This window comes from Lutjanus erythropterus, chromosome 13 (genome assembly GCF_056507025.1).
Source record: "Lutjanus erythropterus isolate fLutEry1 chromosome 13, fLutEry1.hap2, whole genome shotgun sequence".
In the NCBI taxonomy this organism is placed as follows: domain Eukaryota; kingdom Metazoa; phylum Chordata; class Actinopteri; order Lutjaniformes; family Lutjanidae; genus Lutjanus; species Lutjanus erythropterus.
In genome coordinates this window covers 9035805-9056966 of record NC_139329.1, presented here as the reverse complement: position 1 = coordinate 9056966, position 21162 = coordinate 9035805, and the positions used below count along the sequence as shown (strand labels likewise).

The 21162-nt window shown below is 41.2% G+C and overlaps 1 protein-coding gene across 2 annotated transcripts in view; it reads left to right on the top strand.

Moving 5' to 3' along the window:
* Nucleotides 1-12260, top strand: part of tspan9a (tetraspanin 9a) — a 230455-nt gene extending 218195 nt beyond the window's left edge. For both annotated transcript variants that reach the window (XM_084734821.1, XM_084734820.1), the window contains 4 exons: nt 4836-4937; nt 5281-5412; nt 6969-7052; nt 11485-12260. In XM_084734821.1, the coding sequence (XP_084590947.1) occupies nt 4836-4937; nt 5281-5412; nt 6969-7052; nt 11485-11556 (390 nt within the window). In that variant the 3' untranslated portion in view covers nt 11557-12260. The remainder of the gene's footprint in view (nt 1-4835; nt 4938-5280; nt 5413-6968; nt 7053-11484) is intronic.
* Nucleotides 12261-21162: the final 8902 nt, after the last annotated feature.

Below are 21162 nucleotides of genomic sequence, written 5' to 3'. Positions count from 1 at the left end.
CTCAAAGTGAAAAATAGCAGTTTAGTAAAAGTGAATAAAACTTGCACCAGTGCACTAATTGCTCCTCTACACACCCATTACAACACATCCACTGTAAGTAAAGCAATAAGCAACACTTTTTGTGTTTTGTGAGGAAATGAAACTGCCCTCTGAGACACCAGTTGTTAGCCAGTCGTCCTCAGAGGAAAGACTAATGAGAAAGAAATACAAGGGAATCAACAGTGGGGTGCAACTCACAAAGCCTATTTCTGAATGTGTTCTTCGATAGAAGAATTTGTCATCTGCGTGGCACGGATTTGACCTTTGCTGTCTGAACAGGAAAATTGGATTTGCTGTGCATATTCAACGTTGAAACACCGAACAAAAAGATCAAGTCCTTCACATTTCTGAAAATTGGAACAGTCAGCTCAGTCATGGCTATATACTCGGTAATGAGTAAGCAGTGTGGCTCTGTGTCTGCACGGTGACAAATCCCAGTGTTCCCTCTCCCCAAGGTGTTTACCTGTCACAGTCACCCTATTCTGACAGTGAGGGGTCCTTGCACTGGAATTAATGTCTCTGTGCTGTGATCAGATAAAACCAGACATATGCTTGTAAAAAAAAAAGATGTACTTATCATTATAAAACATGGTTGGACAACTAGGTTTTTATGTCGTTCCCCATTTAAATGATTGACTAGAATAGCTGTAGAGATAAAAATATAGAACAAAATATTTTACATGGAGGAGTGGTGAGGATGAATTAAGCTGTCTCACAGCCTGAGGGCAGAAACTGCTCTGTAGTCTGGTGGTACAGCTGCAGATACTTCTGTATCTCTTGCCAGACAGCAGCAGGTGAACAGGCCGTGGCTGGGGTGGGTATAGATTTTAGTATCGTCTGGACACTGCACAGGTACATACTCGGCCAAATATTACTTATGCGCTGTAGATGGATGCTAATGAGCTGTTTTAATGACCTGCTGCAGAGTCTCCCTGTCCTGAGCCGGGCACATCCAATACCGTTTTGTGATGTTCCCAGTCAGGATGCTTTCAATTGCTCCTCTGTAGAAGCTGTCAACAACTTGGCACAGGAATTTTGCCTTCTTAACTTTCCTTAAGAAACACATCTGTTGCTGAGCTTTGGTAAAAGTGAATGATCATGTAAAGCATAAAACAAACAAAATTAAATAAAGAACAGGTTTATTACTCTACCATTTGGTAATGTCAGTACTGGCTGGGTGTATTGTATTATTACAGGCTCTGAAGTGACAGACAGGTGTTTATCAGACAATCCACCGCCCACTCTGCTCTCTGCTGTTGTGTACAGCGACAGAAAACACAAACCAATTTGGATAGAAAGCCTGTTCCTTCCTCCGCCCTGTCAACATGTATATCTGCACGTAGCCATTTGTTTTCTCCCTGTCTGTGACTCTTGTTGTGTTCGCCTGAACTAGGGGTGTTACGATATAATGATGTTGATGATCATAATATCTAAAAAATTAATGTGTAAATTATCCAGCCTTTTTAAACATACTGTAAATTAAATATACATATTTTTCCCTACCTGTAGTGCTATTTATCCATCTAGTTTGTTTTGGTATGAGCTGTTAATGTTTGGAGGTATCGGCCGTAGAGATGTCTGCCTTTTCTCCAAATTAATAATAAATGGCACTTGGCTTGTGGTGCTCAAACTGCCAAGAAATACATTTGAAAAATTCCACACCAGTGTCTCTTCCATAATTCAGGACTCTGTAACTCAAGGTAATCCGCAGACCTTGTTGTGAGCAGTTTCATGTAGGAACTTCTTTCTTTCTAGTGGAAAGAAAGTAGTTCCCAGAGATTCTACCACTGTATGAAAGTAGCTCCTGCTCACAACAAGGTCTGATGTCATGATTTTTTGAAACTGACATTTCTGTTGAGTTTTCAATGTTTTTTTTTGGGCTTTCTGCACCACAAGCCATGTACCATATAGTCCTGGGGACCTGTCCCTGTAAGTCTAACTGTACTTTTTGTATGCTTTTGCGCAGTTCTACTTCCCTGCACTACACGTCAAAATACACATTTAAAATTCTATGGATATCACAATATTCTGAATTCTTCTAGCCATAATAATCATGTAGTGAAAATCTGATATTGTGGCCCTAGCCTGAACCCTTTAGATTTCTCTGAAAAATGTACTGTTCTTTGTTTCTGAGCACATATTTGGTCAGCCCAGAGCAAACCACCAGCTTATCTATCTAATGAGTAGTACGAGAGGTGTCTCAGGGTTTCATCAATATGCCACACTTGAGGTACTGCATCGATGCCCTGTGGCAACTTTGAGAGAAAACTTGCCAAGAGTTGAACGTTGCCAAAAAAAATGGTGTTGGGCTTTTACTTGCGACCAGTATCCAGCACCAGCAACACGAGCCCCAGTCAAGAAGTTAGTTTTCCGTATCAGAAAAAAAACAGGCTAATGCAACAAAGATGTGTTTGTATCCGTTCCTTTTGCAAGAAGAAAATGGGGCAGAGTGTTGCATGATCAAATCCCTGTTTGTTCTGCAGTCATTTGTCTGCCTCTCGTTAGCGGTAAATCTGGATCATTAAGTTTCATTTCAGGCTGTAACAAAGACTTCCACACATGAAATGGGAGATGTGCAGAGACTTATTGGAGACTCAGAAAATGATTTTTATTGTAGTAGGGGGGCCCCTTACTCTCTAGTGACTGTGTTAGTGCGAGGAGTCAGTAATGAGCGAGCAGCATCACATATAGCCTAGATGGAGAGCAGAAGATAGAGGATAGAAACAAAGTACGAGGCAGAGATTGATGATGCTGCTCTTCATCTCATTTTCGTGCACAAGGACAGATATGGTCGGGCCCGCAGCCCGAGGTGCAATACACAGATTCACTCCTCTGCATCAGCAAAGTTACAGAGCGAGAAAGAAGAATGTGATTTGGAATGATACTAATCTTATTTCAAAGGTTTTAGTGGTTGTTTTAAATGGGTTTTGCATGATTAATGATTACTAAAGCATTTTATTGCCAGGGAAGCTTTAATTAATCAGGAAAAAATATGTTTCACTTTTATGTTTAATTCAGCAAATAGTTTTCTTATGCCTCGCAGCTCAGAAAACAAGGGTTTGAGGCTTTTTTGCCCCCCACCAATAAACTGCTGAACCATTTAATTGAAAGCTTAATTTAGATTTCTGTATGATCAAAGGACAGTTCGGTCTGTCTCTCATATACAGCTCAGTGTACAGAAGACAGGTTTCTGCTGAGCTACACACGTAATTAGTCGAGTGACATTAAACTTGTATTTCTTTTTTTTTTTAAGCAGGCTGACATTATCTACCAGGCTGCTTCAATATTATTTTTTCATGGGGGGGATTTGCTGAGTAGCCTCCAAACAATGTGTAGCTGAATACCAGTCAAGTAAAGAAAGTGGTGAATAGCTGAAAGAAGCTAGTTGTGTCAGCCAGTGACAGCCGTGATGCCCCTTCGCTCATTGTGTGCAGATTTTTATTATTTTTTTTCCCATTCCCGGGCACAGACTGAGGCCTTGAGCTTTAAATATTAAAGCAAATGTGTTCCTTTTGTTGTGATATAACTTGTGTTGCCTGTGAAGATGTACGGCATGGCTCTGGCAGTGCATGTCATTTTTCCAGTAATAATTACCCCTTATCTGAAGCGCTTCTCAATCTGTCCTGGCAGTTAGCAAATCCCCACGGGCAAAGCGAACTGCAGGAGAACTAAAGCTCTGATTTTGTATCTCATTAACACATCCAATGAGATATTAATCTCCATCAGACATGGAACAACCCTGAGCACATTGTTGGGGCTCAGTCAAGAGGAAAATGACTTGCTAGCTCTGCTCAAGGACATGTTGGAGCTGTGTGTGGAGCGAAGCAACACATGACATGTGTCAGATCTGCAGTCATCATGCAAAAGTCCACGTCACTGTTGCAGGGTTATTTTTAGATGACAAGAGAAATGGGTTACCTGTAACCACATCCTGGTCGTTTTTAACCCTCAGCAGTCAATGTACTGTTTTCATCACAATGAGTCAGTTCACAAAAAGATAAAAGATACTTTTTTTTTTATCACTATGCAGCAGGGTTTTGTGAGGTGAGATTGGTTGAAGAGATAAAAAAAATAAAACAAACTGTGTCATATGGTGGAGCTCTGAGGATGAATTAAGCAGTCTCACAGACTGAGGGAAGAAGCTGCTCTTCAGTCTGACAGTGGATACTTATGCATCTCTTGCCAGATGGCAGCAGGGTGAAGAGGCTGTGGCTGGGATGGGTATTGTTTTTTTTTTAATCTCCTTTTGGCTCTGTGTAGGCACCTCACCTCCCAGATATCACTGACGCTCAGCAGATGGATGTGCCCATCCCATACCAGTTTGTAATGTTCCCAGTCAGGATGCTTTCTGTTGCTCCTCTGTAAAAGTTGACAAGAACTTGGTGGGGGAATTTTGTCTTTTTAAGTTTCTATAAGAAATACAGCTGTTTCTGAACTTTCTTTACCAGGGTGGAGATGTGTAATGTCTACGACAGGTTCTCTGTCATGTTGATTACCAGTAAAAGTTCTGAATAAAGAAGAATGCATGATAAATTACATATAATCCTCTAAGAATACTAAAAAGCACTTCACTGCACGCCATGGACACCAACATTATCATTTTTTATCTGACTGAAAAGGCATTGACAGATTGAAAAGAGCACAATAACGTTAGCACACCTCTACAAACACCATTCAACTGCCTACTCCGACATAAAACCATAATTAATGCTATAACTCAAAGAAAGCTCTTGCTTAACCAAGTCCATTAAATCAAGGTCTTTAACCACGGCTGGTGTGTTCTCTTTCATGTACAGGTGAGTGAGAATGCCAAGCAGGATCTGAAGGACGGGCTGGCTCTTTACAACTCAGAGAACAACATAGGCCTGCGAAACGCCTGGAACATCATCCAGGCAGAGGTAGGCAGACCTCACACCACGCATTACATCAAATATTAGACACATTAACTTCAATGTTCACTCACAACACTAGAAGTGATACATAAATGCAAAGTTTAACTGAAATGTTCCAGCTAATGTATTTCCTGGCTTGTAGCTGTGGCATTAATGTGACATTAAAAGTCAAAAGCGGCTGTTGAAGTACACTTCATGCCATTACTGCAGTCCTCTAAAGCAGAGGGACTAATTACAATGCTTGTTTTGTTAAAGTTAGTTTGAGGTCTCCCTGGACTGACAGGAACTGTTAACTAATCTTGTGTCTGGTGTGTGTATGTGTGTGTGTGTCTGTCTGTCTTATTCACAGTGGAAATGTTGCGGTGTGATAGCATACACCGATTGGCACGAGGCCCTGAAGGAGAAGGTGGTTCCTGACCGCTGCTGCCAGGAGCATTACCAGAACTGTGGGCATAACTCCACCAACATGTTCTGGAACAGGGTGAGTTCACGTCGGCTATAATGTAAATGCAAAAATGTTATTTTATATATATACACTATATGATATAACCACGGAAGGATTACCGGACACGGTTATGGCATCCCTGGGCCAGATATCCTGTTTGATGTGACAATTCACATTTCTTGTTGAAGATCCAGTAAAAACAGCTTCAAATAGACCTAAAATGACCAAAAAGATACTCAAAACAAATACAAAGAGATGGAAAATGACAATAAATAGACACAAAACCACTACAAAGAGATACAAATCCACTACAAAGAGAAAGAGACAGACACAGAGACACAAATCTGCTACAAAGAAACAAAACAAAGATAAAAAAAAACTACTGTAAAGGAGGCTTAAAACAACTACAAAATGACTACAAAGAGATGCAAAACAATCATAGACACAAAACCACTACAAAAGATAAATATAATGACAAAAGAGGTGTACAACAACTATAAAGAGACAAATACACAAGGATGAAAATTCTCCATAAAGCGACACTACAGAACCACAAAGAGACAAAACTACTACAAAGAGAAACAAAATCAAGAGATTCAAAATTACCAGAGACACACAAAACTGTGTTTTCTCCTATGGAGAAGGAAGGGAGGCTCTATATGTTTATATGTGCCCATTGTCTAAGAATCCATCCATGGACATAAGAGGGATTATCAGCCAAATTCGTAGATTGTTTTGTTCACAACAAGTTGTTTATGTGTGGATTTAAAGAATCATTATGTTGATTTAGGACAGTGACTGATATCAGTGCGTGATTCACAGGGGACATAAGAATAATACATCTCATATATCCTTTGTCCATCTGTTCACTGGTTGCTTTCACAACCCACTGTGTGTATTTAAAGTTGCTATAAAGTTTTCATCTGATCTCTGAATTCTGATCACGCTGGCTTTATTTCCATTATGCATGAGACAACAGCCCTTTTTTCTCAAAAAAACAAACAAAAAAAACCTTGCAACACAATGCTCACCACTTTCCCTTCATTACAAGTCTAATCTGCTGTTGGTCTGGCATGTGGTTTGTTAGCAGGTCCAAAGTAGGGGATTAAAAGCTGTAATATAATTGCCAAAATGAGAATAGGGAGACATTGAGCTGGTCCGCCGGGAAAGCGCAGCACTAAAAGCTTGTGTGTAATCCTGCCCAGAGGAGACGGCCACACGCTATATAGTTGAGTCTCACATGCTGCCTCAGCACCCTCACTCGAGAAGGGGCACCACTTTGCAGCTGAAACCACCATTAAGTCCTTCACCCCACAGCAAGTGACCTCTGAATGAACCCAGGTGGGAATATATTTAAGAGTTAGTGCACTTGGCTGTCCGTATGGCCCATAAGTCTTTATATAAAAGTCATCGCTCATGGGTAATTCATTTGTTTTAACACCTCAGCTGGTAGGTCATTCATCCGAGGGTATATCTTATATGTACGGGATGCCTTTTTTTTTGTGTAAAAGCGTGATCTGGATGTTGACACAATTCCTCTGCCACACTGGAAATGCACATGAATCTTTACAAGGTTCTTTCTTCCATTATAGGGCTGCTTCGAGAAAGTGGAGGAATGGCTGGACGACAACAAGCACCTGCTGGGAACCATAGGCATGGTCATCTTGGTAGTGCAGGTAGGAGGCTTTAGTGATGAATTGCTCTTTCCGTCACCATTTTTCCTGCTTCTCTCCCATTTATTTTCCCTCCCTTTTCTTCTTCCTTTTTTGTCTCGGGGCATTTGTTTGTGTCTGCCTGTCTGGCAAAGAACTTAAAAAAACCATGTGGCCTCTGCGCCGCTATCTTCTGCTCAGAAACTTATGAGGCCTGCGCTCAGTGGGCGCTCTGGGCACCCACACATCCTGAAATATTGAAGTCGGTGTCATCTGCACCCTGATCCTGTCTGGGAGATTCACAGCCACCTGGCTTTGTGCCAAGCAGGCAGTAGTCATGTATAAGGAGCCATCAGGAGCTACTGAATACAGAAGAGCAGGTGTAGAGCCGCAGATTAAAGGCACAGTAGGGAGAGGTGATAGATATTCCTCCTAAGATACTGCTTCTCTAGTTTTTGTCCTAAACTCTGCTTTACATCAATCCTTCTTTGCACGGTGAATGTCTCACAGCATTCGCATCAGTTCTTCCACTAACTTGGAGGTGGTGTCCTAAAAGTGTCTCCAGACTGAACAAAGCAAAGTGTATTTTTGCCTTGCATTCGCACAAATTTGACTTGCCTGAGTGTTTTTGCAGTTTTGTGTTTGTTCTCTACAGACAGCTCCGCTTCACCTCAGAGCTCCAACTCTAGCACTTGTAAATTAAAAGGCTGTCTGTCCTTGCCGCCTTTAGGTATCAGTATGTGTCACTCACTTCTCAATAGTCAACTTTCCATTCAAATATAGTGCACATTTTTCCACCCACTACTTTTATACAGATATTAGGAGTTGGGTACATTGGGATAAACAGCTGGTGGTGTTTATCCAACTAGGGCGTATTAAGACATTGCAGAAAAGGAATAAGGAATCCTATATTAATATACTGCCTACTACATACTCAGTTAGTATGTACTGCATACTACCTACTAGATAAACAGTTAAGTATGCTGAACAGCAGAGTGTTCTCAAACAGTACGTCTTTTCCTATCACATGACTATCACAGCATTATTGTTCCAAGCTACTGTTATTAAGGCTTGTTTAGATAAATCTAAATCAACAGCACCTCTTACACTCATTGTAGTATTTTTCAGTGTTATTTTAGAGCAGATTAAAGAAAAAGGATGAAAAACGGTGAAAAAATTGTTTGTGGTTCATGTTTGATTTAAAGAGGAATAAAGAATTAAGGTCAAATAACTAAGATCAAAGATGGACTGGCCAATTATAGCAGCTACCATCGACTTTACCGAAATGCAGGAGAGGAGGCTGCTGTCTGCTTTAAAGGGATTTAAACTAGGAGGGGGGAGACTTGACTGGTAATCCAGGGCACAGAGAAGGTAAAAAAAATACTGAGAGACTATTTCTATAATTTAGTTTCCAAATATCATTTTAAGAATCTACATACACAGCAATAGTATATCATGCCTGATTCATATTATACTCTAGTCTTGTTTGGCCACAGTTATTTTTGTTACAACCTAGATTCTCAAACTGTGGTATGTGTACCACTGGAGGTACGCAAGCTTGCTGTAGTGATATGTGGAAGAATGTCTGAAATATAATTTTTAAATGAACATTAATTAAATAATACTGTCAAATTTTCAAATGAATTTTTCCTGTATTCTTGTTTCGGTCAGCCTGCTATGTAGCAGTGATCATGTGTACATGTCATCCATGGTTACTGGTAGTTACAAGCTCAACTGTGATGGCAACGTTAGCGGAGGTAAAATGAAGAGACTGAATATGAATGCTTCCAAAACACTGTGGAGATCAGCAGGGGAATAAATCAAGCAACCGCTGCACCAAACGGTGGTACTTGGAGAGCTCAGTACTTTCTGAGAAGCTTCACAAAGAGTTTGCTGTTGCCACAGACAATAAAATTACTTGTGTCTGCATTTCACGACTGATCCAGATAAAAGCAGCTGTACTGTAGACGCACTGTAAATTGGGAAATATGATACATTTTTGGCCAGTGATCATTTTTTGACAGTTTACCCAAAGCAGAATAAATCCGACACAGCAGTTAGAGATGTTGCTGAAGTTGTCTGCTGCGTTGGCTGCGGTGCTCCGTGTGATGGCAGGGAGAGGAGGGCTCTGTGAGCGGACTGGCCAGCTCGCTGCCCCCCGCCGGCACTTTTGGAGCTTCTCCACTCTGAAAACGTTGAAGCACATTCTTAATTCACCATCAATTTTCGCGAAACTGCCAATATTCGGTCTACACTGGTGTTTTTTTCTTTTTCTTCTTCTTCTTTCTTGATGTTGGCGATGTCTGCCTCACAGTCTGCCCTGGGAGTTTGAAGAGACACAATGCATTGTGGGGCAGTTGAGTATGTGCAGTAAGCACAGGGTACATACTGAGGAATTCCTGCCAATCTAGTATACCTGCAGGCATACTATGCAGTTAAAACGCACTACTCAATTACATGTAATACTGAGTGTGAGTGTTACATTAGTATGCAGTTTTGAACACAGCCATGGTCAAACCTTTAATGAGCAGGAAACACTGTATATGTAAATGTTACGGAAATTTATGTTTGCTGCATTTATTAATTTTAGAAACACTGCCGTCTCCTTATCAGTCCACACATGTCGGATGTTTTTGTCTGCTTGAGTGACTCCTCACACGCAGAATGTAAATCTTGATTTATTTGCTAGGTCTGTTTACATTGCACTTTGTGGAATTGTAGTTTTTATCAATATGTCAGCTTCCTCACCTCAGCCAAACGTTAAGCGTTTTTTAATGCTTAAATTGAATATGTGCATGAAAACAGGTGGATGCAGACGTACTTAAAATTTCCGTTGGTGCAATGTATCACCCCCCCTCTGCCTCTTCACTTTTCATGCTTTCAGTATTTCCTCTTGCTATATTTTTTTTCTTGACTGTGACTGTGCCCGTGCAAGACAAGTCTTCAGTTTGCTAATCCATGAGTCCACGGTTCACTTGGTGCAAGGCGGCCTCACTAGGAAACCTCCCTGTTGAGCTTCTGCACATTTCTAATGTCCTTAGGGGAAGATGGTGCTTGAGCTTCAGTGCAAGTTCACAGCCTCACTGAGGGGAAGTCGGCATTATATATTGGCCGAGTTCGGATCACTCTGTATTCATGACAAGATCACACTCTTCTTACATGCTCACATGCATTTATTCTAACTTACAGACTTTCCTCTTTCTGTCTGACACTATCTCCCCCCTGTCTGTTCATTCTTCTCCACACACACACACACACACACACCAGTGACGAATATCAGCCCTGCTCAGAGACTGATAAAGTCTTCTCTTCGAGTGAAACCCTGCAACACCAACCCGATTGACATGGATTTTAATGATCTTTCTCCTTCTCTATACATGCGTGCACACACACATGCACACACACACAGGCACCCTCTCTCCTCAGTCTGATTCAGGTGTGGTGTGGGAGAATCAAGAAACAGGCCTTGAGCTGTCAGATTAGCCGTCTCCAAGGCAAGGTGGAGGACATGACAGTGATGAGCATCATGAAAAGTTGATGCCCCACAACTCTGCAATGTTACATAATGGCCAGAGGCACGGGGAACTGGCTCATGAATGATTTAGACCAGCAGCATATACGGCAAACTTTATAACCTTCCCCACAATGGTTTCAGAAATGTCAGCTGTATTTATATATGGATGATGACTGAGCGGCTAAGTCTTGTATGAGCGACTGTCACACTGTCTCACTCAGACAGCAAAAACTTTGAGCCACATGTAAATAATTGGGTTCTTTTGAAGCACTAAGATGTTTTTTCATTGGTCCTAACTCCCTCTTAACTGGATGTTTACCTCAAATGGCACTCCGCATTTTGATTGACAGCGGCTTAAGGTAGCATTTTCTCTCGAGCAGCCCTAAGAATTAGGTTCTGAGTGAAACTAAAGGAAAAGAATCAGCAGCTTTCCCAGACTAATCACATCCCATAGGAATCCCCGGCGGAGGCTGTTTGCAGGAAGTCCACGTCGCCTTTTTAGTAAAGACTATGCACCATACGGTACTTTGCAGTTTCCCTGCCATCACAACTTTGCCAGATAATGGTTTTAGGATCAGCCTTGTGACTGCGTTTGATGTAGAAGCATCAGGGGTAATGGAAACTTCAAAGAGATAGCTGGCTACTTTGATTCAGTGGCATCTCAATTTACTTCATTGACTTAATGCTTGTGCACACTGCACCTTTTTTTTCCATCACAAAGATTCCAGCGCTCGCGTTTGAAGGCCATCTGAGAAAACGAGAGCGAACGAAAATGTCCGCGTGCTTCACCACAGGATTTATTGTACATCAAAACCGCATGGCAGCCCACGGCATCAACATCAAAAACACCGAGCAGAGACACACATATGTCATACATAAACACACATAAACATACACATCTACAGGCGGAAATTCACTGTCTCCTTCTGGTTTCCTCCACAGCTCCTGGGCATGGCGTTCTCCATGACGCTGTTCCACCACATCCACAGAACGGGGAAGAAGTACGACGCTTAGCCTCGAGAGGGAGGCACCCAATGGAGAGGAGCCCCACTGCCTGATGGGATAAGACTCTGATTTAAACACCCCTGCTTCCCCTTTTCTTCACTTTACAACCTCTTTAGAGCATCCCCTTCCTCCCCTTCCCAGACCTTCTGTACAGATTCCAGCTGTGTCCCTGCTCTGTTCTGCTCTCTCCTCTCACCATTCATTTTGCCAAAGAGTAACACAACTGGAAAAGAAGGGACACCTACTTTTGGCAAGGAAGAGAATCCCATTGGTTGTCACTCCTCTTGAGTTTATTTTATTTTTCTTTTTGCTTGGACTAACAATTTGCTGGAAAGACGGAAGGAAGGAAGAAAGGAAGGAAGGACAGACTTTGAGACAATGAAGACTTTACTAATGCCCACACACCCCTCTCTGAGGCACAGAGAACATATGAAACTCATAATATCCTCCACGAGAATTTTGTTTTTGAGTGGAGTTTTTTCCCCTCATGTTGATTGAAGTCAAGCCCCCTTTTCACTTGTAAATGAAAAAAGTTCCGACATGGCATGCTAGTTTTCTACTTTACTGATTTACCTTTGTCGTCGAAATGTCAAACGTCTTCATTTTGTCTTGTTTTTTTGTTCTTTTTTTTTTGTAAGTGTGTCATCGACGCTCCTGTGGAATGTAAGTGTTGAACAGATCAGTGCAATGAGCTCTCAGACATGCAGTGTGTGTGTGTGTGGGGAGGTGGGGGGGGGCTTGGATTTGACGTGAGGGGCACAGACATGTCGGGGTGGCGTTTAATCCGTGATTCATATTTTTTTCATTGGCTACAAAGATTTGGGTAAAGTGAACGTGATGAACGTTGCGGCTGCGCGAGGAGTTGTCAGTGGATTTATTTTATAGCAAATTCTGCAGTATCCTCTGAATAATAAACTGTAATGCACAAATCTGCTTGTGAACACACAAACGTGCGCACGCACACACACACACACACACACACACTTTGTACTGCCACGCAGCAGCAGTATTCCCATTCCCTGTGAGACAATACAAATGGTGTAAAATGGCTGTTTATTAGAGCTCCACCAGGACTGTCAAGTGAAGAGATCTGGGTGATGAAGTTTCCCCTTCGAGAATACAGACTGAATTGTGTGTGTGCGTGCCGCTTTGTGGGTGTGTTTTATCACATTGTCCAAGCTGCAGAGGATGAAAAAACAGCAGATAGAAACACAGAGAAGCAAGGGCACGAGGGGCAAAAACAGAGCAGACATGTTGTCTCCCTGCTGCCATCAATTGTGTTAACGGAGGCATCAAGAGACTTTCTCCTCTGTATTCTTGAGATCTCATCCATTCACTCTGCCCTCCTCATTCTTTCGTTCTCTGGCTGTCAACTCCCCCTGCCTCCAGTTTTCTTTTTTTTTTCACCCCAATTTTCTTCTCACGTGCCGGAAAGGAATGAGCTTTATGCTCCATACGTACACACACAATACCTGACATTCCTGTTCATTATGAGGTGACACCTCGGGTTTCCAACTTCGCCCATTTTACATAAGCTTCCTTGTCTTGCAGCCACAGAGGAGGGGGCGGCAGGAGCGTAGGCACATCAAAGCTGAGACAGATAGGTATGGCAGCATGCCCTGTAGGACATGTCTGTTCACTGCTGATTCTCTGCGGGAAGCCTGAGCACCACCCTGCCTCCGTAAGACTGAAAATACTCTACATCTGCTGTGGAGACTTAAAGAAAATGCCCTCCAGTGTGTCTGCTCTGCTCCAGGCTTCAAAATGTCTGTGAGAATGAGAGGCGGTGGTGTGAGATTATTGTTAAAGGATCATTTAGCTGGTGCTAGAAGTTGGGTTTAGATTGCATGTCATCTGCTATGATAAGACTGCACTCCCCAAAGTAAATGCTGAGATTTGAGAGCATGGATGCAACATTTCAACAACCTCCAGCGGGGCAAGAAACCAGTGATCAAATTATCTACCTATCTAGTTTCAAGTTTCGTTTATTACAGTTTGACAAGGCAGGGTGAAGCTGCATAAAAACTGTTTTTAAACAGTTCTGAAATATATTCTGAAATATGTCAAACAACACGGTTATCAACATCATAAGCAAAAGCATGAATTCGGGAGCATAAACCCAAGAAATAAATAGGTCATTTAAAGCTATAATATTTAACATGTCTGCATTAAAACATCTAAAAATGCTAAACATATGTTATATATTTTGTTGAGTTATGTACGTATATTATCCCAAATGTTTCCAACAATGTTCAGGCGCAGAGAAATCCATAATGTTAGAGAGTGAGAAAGGAAGTCGGCGACTGTGACTCAACATAACGTAAATAAAACTTTAATATAACCTCCATGAACACGACTTCTGCCCGAGTCATGTCAGCTAGATTTTCATCAGCTACGGTGGGTGTTTAAAAGTGAAGACAACAACTCCCGAGATCCCACGGCACTTCACAACACCATCAAACCACATCTTTTGTTATTGTTTTAATGTGAGAAAGAGCCTTAGCGGTAAAAGTTACATATTGTACATTTAAGAACATCGAGAATAAAGGAGAGTTCTTTCGGTTCTGCCTTTTGACACTACACATTCCTTGCGCTGACACAGTCAGTAGGTGGGTGTTGAGGCTGCAGGCAAACAGTGCAAGGGGGATCTAAAGCAAGAACAACAGGTCAAAATGTAACCTCAAAGTCAGTCTTTATACTCTGACAGATGTTTTCAGCAGATAGTTAAGAAATAATTGTACAGTGCAACTTTGTTTTCTCTTAAAAATTAGTTTAAGACCTGTATGACTATCTGACTGTCCACGTTCCTGGCTGACAGTCACACTGAATTGCCGTGTTGCTTCAATTCATCATTCATTTCAGTACTTATTCTGACATTGTGTTCATGTCTTAAAGTGACCTAACTGCAGGGAGCTGCTGGCATCTTCTGCAATGCTCACAGAAATATGCTGATACAAATGGCGTGTGCAACTACGCAGGTGTTTTCAATTACTCTGGCTGATTAGACCAATCCATCCAATCCACAACATTTGGAGCGCACAACGTGGTGTGTAAATTTCACATTTAGAATTCAGATAATGAAAATGCAGGACAATAAAAACGCTGCACCGTGTAAGAAAAGGGTAGTAACTTTGGACACAACCTATTTTGCTGGCTCTGCAATAATAAAAAAGCTCCCTGTTGCTTTGATTGGTTTGGTTTTCTTCCCCCATCAAACAAAAAGCAGCTGTCTCTGAGTGCGAGGACTGAGCAGACCAATTTGAACTGTTTGAAAAAGTATGAGATGTAAGCAGCAGATCAAGAGGCCTGAGTGCAATATCCAAGTTTTTAGGGGAGGGTTATTTGCATATTGTTCAGTTCCATGTGATTCCTGCCTCATCAGACTTCTCTTAAGAAACGTCTCCACATTCCCAGATCTCAGCAGAGAAGAACTTACAGTACTATTACTGATAACACTGCTGGCCAAATCGACGGCCATGAAGTGGAATGATCCTTTAACATGAGAAGACAGGTGATCTTTTTTTTTTCTTTTTTTTTTGCTGCTGTTGGAAATTGAGTATAGAAATCATTGGGACCAGAAGTGGCTGCGTTCTGAATCGTATCCAAGGCGATCGCTGACAGGAGAGTTTGTTGCTTTGGATGAAGCCTTGGAACTCAGACACTGTGCATTGCTGCTACGTGGGCTAACAAATGGCACAGCGAGGACAACATTAGTCATTCATCCAGTCTGGCAGCCTGAGTACAACCTTAAGTCATTCTTGCCATTTTTTTTTATTTGGCTTTATAATTAATTGATTGGAAAAGACACAGTTTTTAGTAGGAGGGGGGTTTGTGCATCAGGAAGCAACAGATTTGGGCTGTGATGTGCAGCGACCCTGCCGGCTGTGATTCACTGCCTGCCCCCATATGCTCCAACTCTTCTTGTTGTGTCCACGGGGGGAACATGACAGCTGCTGATGTACAGCGCAGGCACGAGTGGTCACATCTCCTCTGCTTGGCTGCCTCCACAAACTCTCCACACATCCCTTATTTACTGCCTCACTCCGCAGACACCCGGCACTACATATACAGTAGCTGGCAGCACTGACACTGAAGAAATACAGCTGTGCTCTTCGGATGCCTCAAAGCAGCTGTGAGGTATATTCTGCACCCGCGAGGGGTTACAGGAGAAATAGCTTTAACCGTCGTGTAAATCAGGCCGCATTGTAACTTTAACTGCAGGCGAGAAGTGCAGAAGGAACCCAGGATAAATATTTTGTTGTGTTGCTTCATCTTGCATGTGGTGTTTAAAAGCAGATGTCACCGAGTGTGAGAATGGAAGATCGAGGAAATAAAACACCTCAGTCTGTCTCCAAATTCAACATCATAGTTCAAAAACTCCCTGCCCCTGACTGATCTGACCTGAGCTGGCATTCTGACATTTTCTGCTCCGTGTAAACCCCCTCTCAGCTCCGCCGCCGTCATCCAGTTTTCATGGTTTCATCGGGAGAAAATGTTCCTTCATGTTTCTAGAACGCAGGGATGAATGCTATTTTAACAAAAAAAATCTGTTTAATGATGTTATTTTTGTACATTTGTCGCTGTTTTAATGTTTGTTTTTATACGATACTGTTGTTTTTTCTTGTCGTAGGCTGTTTTTCTGGCGTTTTTTTTTCCATTCATGACAGAGGCTCATTGTCGCTCATTGAGAGATCATGACAGTAAGCGTTTGTTTCTTACAGGATTAGTCTTTGCAATGTTCCTCCACAAGGTGCAAAAAATGCCTCTCTGTCTTAACATTGCTACAGGCAGTTAAAGCAATTAAGTCAAGATTGATAGAGAGAGAAAATTTGTCATATAGCACCGGGTGAAACCCACAAAAGGCAAACTGCACGGCTGTCATCGTGCTTCTCTGTATTAGGACCTAGTTTAATTAAATTACGACGTGCTGGTGTAATCTGCAGTCCGTCTTTTAAAACTGCCAGTGTAAGGCCAATTATGTATTTGTAGAGCATGATCTATTAGATGGCACTGCACAACACAGAGCTCATGTCACTCCAGTATATCAGCCCTGTACGTTAGCCCTCGGATGTAAATATGCTCATTTTTACAACTGATGTAACTTACTGTTCTACTTTACCACTTTGTAATCACATTTACATTGACAGTTTAATTGCCATTTTCTAATTCTGAATTGCCTAACAACCCGTGCTCATTTACAGGCGCATCTTCCACCCATATTTTATCAATTTTTTCACGTTTGATAGTTTTCCTGCCTGTGTTTTCCTCTTTTAAAGTACAGGAGCAGTGTAAATTTGATGTAAATTTGTGTTTTTGTCAGTATGGTTCTCACATTTTATTTGACTGCATTTGCATCCTGTAGTAAGATACATTTTCCCATATGTTGTTTTTTGTTTTTTTGTTTTTTTTTTTGGTTTTGGAAGGAGTATAAAGTATTCCCTCTTATCCGTGGAAACACTCCCAGTCAGTCACAGAGATGGTAAAGGAAGAACGCACATGCAGTAATTGGGTTTTGTCTGCTGTGAAGAATTTTGAGACATAAAAATTGTTTGGGGTTTCTTTTTTGCCACCTTTGACATATTATTTCTGTAATCTCTTCCTAATCCTTCCCCCGTGCTAAAGCTGAATATCTGAGCAGTGGAAATGTATGCTCTAGAAATGGTGTGTTTGATGTTGTGTTCTGCTGGGTGGCACTATCTGATACCTGCCAGCCTTGTCCTGTGGAGTTTTATGCTACATGTGAAAGCACTCTGAATATCTATACTAGGTGGTGCACTACCTTCTCTTTATTCTCTAAATCAACTATTTTTTAAATAAAGGAAAGAGTGTCACAAAATCCCACGATACCGTACGCTCATTTGCCTTTCATGTTTAATGACTCGATGCTCCTGATGTATTCCCTTTTTATGTCACTGTCAATTATGTAGGCAGCGTTTAAACAGTGTTTGATGCTGAATTTTTGGAGGTTGGAAGACAGGACTTGGCATGAAGAGCAAAGTGAAGCGGTGTCACAGCAGATCCCATGGTGTATTGAATGAAAGAGAGTGGCATCGCTGCCTTAAAATGGCCTCTTTTTTCAAAAAATAACAAAACCGGTGGGACTGTTGTCCTAAAGACGCTGAGATGAGCTAATGGTAGTCAGCCGGTCGAACAGACGGCTTTTTTTAAAGAACAAAAGGGAGATGATGAAAGTGGGAACCATCGCCAATTTGTCTCGTTTCTACAGCATGAAGTGAGCGGCAGAGTATTTTTGTATGGAGCTTTATCCCTTTTTTAACCTAATTGTTATCAGGCCCATGTGTGATAGTGAGTGGAGTTTATTGTGCCATTCCATCCTGGCTTTTTGTTTTACATCACTGTTCCTTCTATGCAAAAATATGACCTATTTTAGCCTTTGTACAGATTATTTTGTATGAGTAACATGTACTGAAATAAAGTGAACAGAATCAACCGTGGATACTTTCTTTTCCTAACTGTAATTACAGCATTTCACATTCCTCCCCCTCCCATCCTCAGCAGAACTCATTTCATTAACCTGAATTGGAAAGGCTTTCTTTTTGTTGAGACACTTTAGTTCGTCTCCACGCAGCATTATCCAGCTTGTTAACCTGCAGAGGAGCTGATATGCAGGTTGTTTCTGCTATTATCTGTTCTCATTCTGTCGTGTTTTTTCTCGAGTAAACTCACTATTCTTTTAACCGCACGGCAGCCGGGCTTTTTGGTTTTTGTCATGCTGTTTCTTTGTCATGACTTCACGTGCGAATACAGCATGTCTAGTACTGCTTTCAGCCTTACTGCATCATCTATTTATTCTTCATAAACATTTCAGCTAGTTTAAAAGATCTATTTGAATGTCCTGCCTCAAGTACACTAGACTTCAGTTTTACAGTGTTGACATTAAAGTAAAATCTATCCAGACTGTTCTGGATTTAAGGGAAAAAGCTGTGGGTATTTTAACTCAGTGTCAAAGTACACAACAACTGTGTAAACTTTACTGTAAACTAGCCAACGAGATTTTGCATGGAAAGGAAGTACCTGCATCTTCACTCTCGGGGAAAGACAGAGCCAGTTGGAACACACTGTGTGGATAATGGGTGCATCGTATAGCCAGTGAAATCCAGAAAATGACAATATGTAGTTTTTATTTGTAATATGAAGCAAGAACAAGGAAATTATGTAAATCTAGATAGAATGCTGTGAGTTCCGTTTTATATGAACTGCTTTTGTGTTTTGATGCCTTTAAATGGACAAAATACAGTTTCAACAAGGGAAAAAGCACTAGAATATATTTATGCTTCACTTACTCTGAAGCAGGGTTTTTTTGTGGGTCTTCAAGCACCTTGACATACCCTTCGAATTACATGTAACTATTAATTTTCTGTGGTAATGCTTTCGAACTTAAAACTAGGTAGGCTAAACGTTTTGGTCACATTGTATTTTCCAGCTAATACAGTGAGTCACCGTTACTGGTCACTGGCAGGCATATTTTTGCAAAACATATACTCAGAAGTAAATAAAAACCTTCCACTTCAGTGTGTTCAACATTTTATCACTCAATGCCAGTAGCACCTATAATGATTCTGACTACTAGAGAGAAGGTATGTCAGAGTATTACCTTTCAAAACAGATCCAAACCATGAATGTGCTCCAAATGGTTCAAGAACAGGTTTCAATTTAATATGAGTGTGCTGGAGTGGTGAAAAGAATAGCATGACATTATGGGAAATGGGCTTATTTGGTTTCTTTCGAGCTCAATGAGAAGATTGATTCGACTCTCATAACTGTATGAGACTGGTTAGCTAACCTGGCTCTCTCAAGAGACACTTTCAGAGCTCAATAATTAACATGTTGTAGTTTGGTTGTTTAATCCAAACAAAAACTGGAGTGTGAAAAAAGCATGTCATAGTTTTATGGCGGTGTTTCTGCTGTTATGTTACCCTCTGTGAAACCACAATGTGATGTTTTGACACATGCCCTGTTACTGGTCATTATGCTAGACTAAGCCAACCAGCTGGCAGTACCTTCTTATTAACTGTAAAGACATGATGTTGGTATCGGTTCTTTCATCAAAGAAAAACAAGCAAAAATACTGCAAGTTTAGCTGTGCCTTTAAAGAATACAAAAGGTGTAGCAAGATACTGCATGAATAAAAAGGGCAAACTCCAATTAAGCGTCTGTGGGAGTTAAACAGAGTTGTATCTTGTCTAAAAAGAGAGATCAATCTCATTAAGTCTTCATGTACCTCTAGCAAGGCAGCAAGGTACCTGGGGGACCTTGTGTCCTTCTGTCACTCCACAGGAGACATTTGATGTAATGATGAAAAAAAAACAACCTTGTGATTAAGTATTCACATACAGTATTCCCATTGCCAAGGACAGTTCAGACTACATTTCTGAATTATGAGCCAGTGTTAGACGAGAGCCTGTGGTGAATCTTTTATACATTGACATTAAAGCTGCAGACGGCAGTTAAAACATGCACAGTGCAAAGCTTTTCACCTCTCTCATCGCTGCCTCAGATCACTCTGCTAAGCTCCTCCCACCAGATGACGCAGGTTGTCAATAATTATCACTAAATAGCAGACTAACATCTGTTTTACTCATCTAGCTACTTCTGACTGATACTAACATACTGCACCACAACAGGAAAGGACGTTTTTATGAAACTAATGTTACTCGAGGTGCATGCTATTTTCAGGGAAATATTACAGTATGCAAGCACTGGACACTACGCAGGCAGAAATATCCCACAATGCAATGCAGTAGTGACGACAACAACAACAACATAACAGACAAAGGCAGACACCAACAAAGGCAGCTCTCAACGTCAATAATGCTTCAATTTAAATGTAATAAAGTAGCATAGTTCTGCCCTGGTTACCATGGTTACACATGTCCGACCAGCAAGGACGGACCAGTGCTGAGAAGTGCCCCCTGAAAAGATACACCACTATATGTAGCACTGTCCATTTACACAAAAGGATGTTTAACAATACTACACATTCTGTAGATGCAGCAACATGGAACCCAGATGACGTTTGTTTGTACAGAGCTTCTGTGATTGGTTAGATGCTGGCTAATTCTGAATGGTTGTTTGATCCAGATTGGGTCCTGTTTAAAAAAAAAAAATCAATATGGAGGGGCAGACACTAAGACACACATTTTCTGAAGGAATCCTTTAATTAAATATTGTAAGTGACATGAACTAGCCGGACTTGACAATGAGCTGTTTTTTTACTTGTCTGACAGCCAAACTTAGTTGTACGAAATGGAAAATGTAAGCTTATTAAGAAATAAATAGAAATGAACAGTCAAATAGTCACTGTTAATGTAATGTTACGACAGCGTCTTCTTGTACACTTCACAGCAGAGTTGGTCCAGACTGCAAGACTGTGAACAGCTAGTCAGCTAGTTAGCAGCTACAAGTCAGGCTAAATACAATTTAAAAAGTCAAAAACCAGAGGTCTCCGAAAATATGTTTCAGAACTGGAAGCTGCATGGATCGGATGATCGATCGCATTGTCTCTAGAAATTTTTTCCACCACAGTGAAAAACAGCAATAGTAACAGCTGTTAAGAAGCTGACTTTGAGCTCAGTAGAGCGTACGGCCCCACAG